Source organism: Rhinopithecus bieti, unplaced genomic scaffold (genome assembly GCF_001698545.2).
Source record: "Rhinopithecus bieti isolate Rb0 unplaced genomic scaffold, ASM169854v2 scaffold_777, whole genome shotgun sequence".
In the NCBI taxonomy this organism is placed as follows: Eukaryota; Metazoa; Chordata; class Mammalia; order Primates; family Cercopithecidae; genus Rhinopithecus; species Rhinopithecus bieti.
In genome coordinates, this window is record NW_016803392.1 from 1,753,900 (window position 1) to 1,761,252 (window position 7,353).

At 38.0% G+C, this 7,353-nt stretch overlaps 1 protein-coding gene across 5 annotated transcripts in view; it reads left to right on the forward strand.

The window, feature by feature from the left end:
* The first annotated feature begins 10 nt into the window (after window positions 1-10).
* The window catches only part of NECTIN3 (nectin cell adhesion molecule 3), a 131,783-nt gene continuing 124,440 nt past the window's right edge, over window positions 11-7,353 (forward strand). For 2 of the 5 annotated variants that reach the window (XM_017882339.1, XM_017882320.1), the window contains exon 1: window positions 11-182. In XM_017882339.1, coding sequence (XP_017737828.1) covers window positions 23-182 — 160 coding nt within the window. In that variant the 5' untranslated portion in view covers window positions 11-22. The other 3 variants (XM_017882328.1, XM_017882325.1, XM_017882331.1) reach the window with 3 other exon arrangements.

A 7,353-nucleotide genomic window follows, 5' to 3' on the forward strand; every position in this document is an offset into this window, starting at 1 on the left:
CGGGCCGGGGGGAGGGTGGGGGATGGCGCGGACCCCGCGGCCGGCCCCGCTGTGTCCTGAAGGCGGCAAAGCACAACTTTCCTCCGCTTCTCTCCTCGGAGCCGGGCTCTTGCTGCAGCCCCCGACGCCACCTCCGCTGCTGCTGCTGCTCTTCCCGCTGCTGCTCTTCTCCAGGCTCTGTGGTAGGTGAACCTCGGCGGCCGGCATGGGCTAAGGGAGCCGCCACTGAGGGTGCAGGCGCCGCGGCCGGCCCTGCCAGCCGTTCTTCGGGGCAGCGAGGCGGTTGGCTGTGCGAGCGAGTGCCGAGGACTTTGGTTGGAAACTTTTCGCCGCGCCCGGGGCGAGGCCCTGGAAGGGCCGGGCCAGCGAATGCTGCGCCGGCGGCCCGCTCCCCTCCCCCGCGGCCGCGCGGGTTGCCGTGCGGATGGCCGAGGGTTGGCGATGGTGCTTCGTGCGCCGAACTCCGGGTTTGCTCCGGGGACCGTTACTTCCTCGCTCGTTTCCTGGGAAGCCGAGAGCGCAGACTCGTGGGTTAAGGTGCCGGGATGCACGTTTGCCGCTTTCTTTTTTTCCCGGCGAAACTTGAGCTGTGAGGCCAGAAACACTAGGGACCAGAACCCGACGGAATGAAGCCTCCGGGTCCACTTCTCATGGCCTTCCACCCTGGAGAAGGCATCATTTTAGCCCACCCAGCCGCAGAATCCCCTACAGCCAGTTTTTTTCGGTCTTGTGCGCACCACCCCCCCCACCCCACCCCCGCGCCGGCTCTGCCCTGGCAGCTTCTGGATCTCTCTAGTTTGAGCCTCGTCCCTGCCTTCCAGCTTGTGGGACGTCTCTCACACTGCCCGTGCTTATTTTACCAGCCCCCAGGAACAAGATTTACGTGTTAAATACCTAATTTCATGGACTATGTGCCCCGGCTGTTCTAACCAAAACAGTCACGCGCCTGTTTCCCATCCTTTCTCTCGTGTTGTGTTCCTGTTTTCCTATCATATTTGGGAGTTAGTCTCTGAGTTTTGTTCCCAGGTATGCCAGACCAGAAGCCTACTTATTAAGGATCGTGCTAAAAAAAAGAAAAAAAAAAAAAAAAAAAAAGTCTGCCTTTCATACAAGAGAAATGGACTTAAGTGGTAATTAATGGAAGGCAGTGATTTGGGAAAATAAGGACACCAGCCTTTGGTGGGAGAGGAGTACCAGAACACTGCGAGACATTATTTGAGGGCTCTTGGTAAGAAAAGTAGAGGGGCAGACCTTAAGCTTGCTCAAAGATTGGTTTTCAGTATTTCGTGAAACGGTAAACTGAAGTTTTACTAGTATTTGTTAAAAGAGATGTGTGCAAATTTCTTGGATAGTGTGATTTAGGAGGAGGAGAATCCTATTACACGGTAGGTGAGTCAAGGTAGTTGCTTATGAGGGAAGCAAAGTTTGCATGATGGGATTGAGTGTCTCTTCTGGGCTGAGAATTTCCACTTGCAGTTTACCACCACGTTTCCAGCACTGTAATGAAATCTGATTTGCACAGAGTATAGTATGATAAATGGAGTGTTATTAATTGTACGCTGTTTCTGTATGCCGACTCCCCAGATACTTGATTCCAAGACAAAGTTCTTAATGCTGTATATCTTTTTAAATTGATGCTAGAGTCTAGATTGAATTTGTGTGCTGTTCTATTCCATGAAGGAGAATTGGGGATGTTGCTTACAGTTGAGTGACAGGACAGTTGGAGGGGACCTTACGAGTTTACTTTCCTGACTTCGTTTATGTTAAGGACTGAGAGAATATACCTCTACAGAGGCAGATCTGGTTAAGCAAAGCTCTGTGGAAGACCGAAGCCAGGTAGTATGCATAGCTGATACAGGAATTATTTACATGATAATTTCTTAGTGGTTGTGAAAATGAATTGTTGATTACTTTTTGAAAGAACACATTGGTTTTCCCATGGAAGAAGAAAACACTTTTAAAAAATCTCAATAATGTAGCATTGGAAGGACTTGATATTTTAATTCAGAGCCTAATGTTAAAACTTAAGCAGTGTAGGCAAATGGACTGTGTTTTAAAGCAGGTGTAGTGTTTAGAGTCAACTCTTCTTGTTGTAGAGGTAGACACTCGTTTTGTATTCCTGTGTGCTACTCATTTAAAACAGCTTCCTTTTTTGGCTTATAGTGTTATAACACCCTAATTTGTGAACCCTTATGACGAGTTTTTTCCATCAACCTTTATTTTGGAATTCAGTCTTTGAATAGGGCACAGTTGTTGTGACTTATGGAAGCTTAGTGGTATGGAAGCAAAATTTTCTTCCAGTAAGCTGTTAAGTCTAACAAGTTGTTGATTTAACTCCTGTTAGTTACAGTGACATTCATAGTACTACTTTCAAGGTTTAGCATGTAATTAATATTTGCGTGGAGCTAGTTTTAGAGTTGAAAAGAGTTTTAAGCTTGAAAAAGATGACTATAGCTGATGATCTGTTGATGAGAATGCTTTGTTTTATCACATACAGATTTTCTTTTGCTGCTATTTTGATATTTTGATATGTTTGATATGTAGCGTGGCCTTAACTTTATCGTGTTAATTTAACTGTTAAAAATATCCATCAAAACTGGTGGATCTGATATTCTGAAGGCTATAAAAATGTTTATATCAGACTTGCTGGCCGTTTGTTTTGGGGGTGTCCATTATCTTATTTGGAGAACTGAACTTTTAAAATGAGAATTTTACAGGTTGTCAAATTGCCAGGTTTTTTTTGTTTTGTTTTGTTTTTAAGCTTAAGAAATATAAGTATCAAGGGTGCTGGGCTTACATCATCATCTGACTTGATAAATGTCATTTAATTATGAAATTCTAAGTTTCTTTATGATGGCAATAATCAATTCATAGATGATCAGATTTATCTCACTTTCACTTCTCATTTTTTTTGAGACATAGAGAATATTAGCATGGGTATGGTCATGATCAATAACAAGGTAGACTGACCTTTGTAAGGTCTCATTTGGCTTTGGGATTCTACGCCTCTTTCCATTTTCAGCAAGGTTTCATGTTAAGATGGATGTTTAAAAGAGCACAGAAAAGAAGATCTGATGTGATGTGGAACTTTTAAAAGCACTTTGACTACTTGATAGGCTTGGGAACATAACACACGCATAAGACAGAGTCCTGGCTTCAAGATGCTTATAACTTTGTGATCGACCTAAAGGAAGCATGATTATAGAACAGTTTGGTGTTTATGAGGTATTTTGATTTGCCCGGAAACGGGACAACTAACGCATTAGGTAAACACTTATGAATGTTCAATGAAAAAAAAAGTCACTTTAAAAAAATCATCTTTTAAAAGATCTTATTGAGATGTCTTCTTTCCCTCCCTGTCCTTCCCTTCCTTCCTCCCTTTCTCTCTCTTTCTAGCTGTAAATCATTGACAAGTTATTTAACCTTGGAAACTTGAAGTTTCTCTTGTTTTAAAAAGAGATTACTACCTTGCTGATAGAGATCTTGTGAGGATTAAATGACAGAATAGACTAAAACACTTAGGAGAATGCATGAAATATAGTAACACTCAAATGTTAGCATTTATTATATTGCACAGCATAAACTAACTAGGCTGGTATTAGTGATTCTTAAGTTCTACACCGATGTGCTGAATAATTGAGTTTTCAAATTGACTTGCTGTATTTGTACTTTACATCTTTATATTGAGTCTTAGCCCAGTGATCTTCAAATATTTGTTAAATTTATATAAATATACAGAGGATGAGTGTTCAGAATATTAGAATATAGTCAAATTAATTCAATTATAGAATTGTATGGAACCTAGTTGACTGTTCCCTTAATGATGTCCAGTGCATATTAAGATTTGGCAGTTCCATAAGGTCACTTAGAATGTTAGTGATTATACTGAAGATAGGAGTTGGGAGAAGGGACTCACAATTTGCTTCTGCTTTAAGTTAATGATGGTATCAGTTGGGTTCTGTAGTACATATTGCCTGTATGAGTCTTTCTGCATCCTAAACAGATATTTTTGGAAAGTAACACAAATTTAGAAGCAAGCAGAAAAGATCAAATCTTTCTTTCTTGCAGCTATCTACATCAGAAATAAGAATTGGAAAAGCTGGGCAATTGTGTGTATTAATATATTTTACCTTGTTTATGTCACTTATACTTACATCTATTTACAATTTAGTAATTTGGCAATTCCGATGTATGTTTTGTATGTGTATAGTTAAGGGATAAAACTTATGGGTTATGTTAATTACTTGAAAATTATTGAAGGGAAGCTTTTTATGACAATCATTGTTAAAAGAGAGCATTTTGACATTATGTAACTTTACCATTAAAAATTAGTGAGTAAATAATACATTGCTATAACATATTCTGTAATCTTAAAATCTTCATAAAAATTGACAAACTCTACATGGTTTGCAAAGATGAGACAGTTAATAATTACTATTAATATGTAAATGTAGGTTAAAATCAAGTAACCCTTAAGTCAATAATGAAACTTTAAAGACAGTTTTGTGTACCATACACACAGATCCCAAAAATCTGAGCACCATTAATCTATCATGTTTGATTACTTCATATATTTTTGTCTAAAATGGTCTTTAAATTATTGAATCTATGTTCTTTACTGAATTTTATAAAATTTATGATTTTTATTTATCAGAATAAACTCTGATATAGTTTAATTATTGATTTAACATCTGTTGTGAGGTCGGGCGCCGTTGCTCACGCTTGTAATCCCAGCACTTTGGGAGGCTGATCACTTTAGGACAGATTACTTTAGGTCAGGAGTTTGAGACCAGCCTGGCCAACATGGCGAAACCGTGTCTTTACCAAAAATACAAAAATTAGCTGGGCATGGTGGCAGGACCCTGTAATCCCAGCTACTCCAGAGGCTGAGGCAGGCAAATCGCTTGAACCCCAGGGGGAGGAGGCTGGAGTGAACTCTGACTGTGCCATTGTACTCCAGCCTGGGTGACAGAGCGAGACTCCATCTCAAAAAAAAAAAAAAAAAAAAAAAATTCTTTTTTAAAATTTTTTCAGGGTGACTTCAAGGTTTTTTCCTAAAAGAGTTACTAACTATAATGTAACCTACCAATTACAAATTTTAATGAGGGCTGCTTCCTGTGAGTCTAGATATAGCCGTATTGCAGGTACTAGTTGTTTTAGAAAGGATATCATATACTTATATTGTGAATTTTACCTGTTTTCTTTAGTATAGCATCCAGGAGATTGTTTTTCTTGCAAGACTATTGACTGCCCACCATTCCTTCTGCTAAATAAGATGAGTAGGGAAGACCTGTTGCATTGTGAGTAGATATTCATAAACTGGAATGTGAGCCATGTGTAAAAAACTTTGGTTTCAACTTTAATGATAAAAAAAAAAGATCAAACTTGTTCTTACTTTAAATAGGTTGGCTGTTGCACCGAGTAGAGGCCCTTTAGGCTCTCAGCCTAGGTTTCATCATAAGAAATAAAATAACAGAAAAAGGGAGTGGGCCTGTAAATCGCTATTCTCAAATAGCTAGAGCCTGCAAAGATAGGATGTGTGAGTTAAAATCATAGTTACTAGGGAATCTTTTTCAAAGCAATGTGGCCAGGCCCCACTATGGACTTACTAGATCAACAGTTTTTGTTAAGACGGGTGAGGTTTGGAGTCCAAGGATTGGGACATTTGTATTTTGAAAGACAACATCAGATAATTCTTCTCTCGACAAGTGCTATTTATTATAGCATTTTCATTTATGATTTGACCAAATATTATCAATCTTCTGAAAGAAATGTGCATCACTGTTTTGTTCACTATTTGTATTCCCATGTGCTTGGCATGTAATAGGCACTCATATTTATTTCAAGAGCTTCATGGCGAAATCAAGGTTAGTCCAAACCAGCATGTTTTAATAGAAATATAATGCAAGCCATGTAATTTCAAGTTTTCTTGATGCCATTTAAAAAAAAGAAGAAATAGGTGAAAGTAATCTTAATTTATTTGACACAGTGTAACCAAAATATCATTTCAACGTGCAATTGTTATTAAAAATTGAAATATTTTACATTTTCTTTCATAGTAATTTTTTGAAATCCAGTAGATATATTATACTTATAGATCATTTCAGTTTGGACTAGCCACATTTAATGCACTTTGTAGTCAAGTGTGATATTCCTGGTGGCTACCAGTTTGGATAGTTCAAGTCCAGAGCTTTAATTGTCTCTAAAGTGGATTATGCCCTTTTGTGGTCTTTACCCATAAGGCCTAGAATGACGTTGCTCTTCCTTCCTACCTAATCAAATTCTGAAGGTCTTGGTTTAGGATTGACTTTCTCCAGGAAGGCCTCCCTCATCACTTCTTGCATACAATGAGAATGCAATTCTGTTTTCATTTTTTCATGCTTTCAGGTTTAGAACAGTCTTTGTTAAAGTGTTACTGTGAAACCCTAGTCTCAGAAGGTAGGTTTTTGGAAGAAGTACCATGGTTTAATACTTTTGGGAATAGGGAAAGCTAATGATATACCCCCTCATGGAAAGTTACAATGTGAATTAGTTTATTAATGGTCTAAGAAATTCTTCAGTAAAATATCCCATTTAACAAACTAATTAAACAAATTCTTGGGTGTAATATATATTATGTTACAGAAGCTATGTTATGCAGAACACACTATAGGAATGTATTCTTAAAGAGATTTGTACTCTTGATAATTAGAAAAGGTTGATAGACTTAAAGATATTATTTGAGATAGTTCTCCACTGATTTTTCCTTTTAAAACAATTATTTTTCCTCTCTTCAGTTCTATTTCCCATTGCCTCACCCATTTTGAATTTGAGATGTTTGCAGAATTGACTTTCTAGGAGAATAGTAATCTTCTGCTTTGTTATTTCAAAATCAGCTGTATATTATTTACCTGTTTAGCTTAGCAGCTTCTGTGAGTTGTATTGTACTTTATGTGTGACACATCTGACTCTGGAATTGAGTTTTATGAATGAAGTGGGTAAATTTAAGATAGTCTATTTTGTAATGGAAGTATGCTAATATAAAACTATGCAGGACTAGGACTCCAACTAAGTGTCTGAGAACATTATATAGAATGTCAGGAGTGTGCTTGACTGTTCTGTTGCTTCAATTCAGAAGAAAAAAATATTACTGAAATGCTAGTATTGGTAAACTGTAGTAAAATCAATTTAATATAGTAATTATGTGAATTATTCATGATAGATAAGATTGCTGTTACTGAAAATCTTAGGCCCTCGTTTTTGGAGATTATTAATAAGATTTCTAATTTAGTTGTAGCTAGATTCTTAAAGTACTCAGCAATTATGGTGGCTATTTTGAAATTGTGCCTTTTTTTTTTTTTTTTTTTTTTTTTT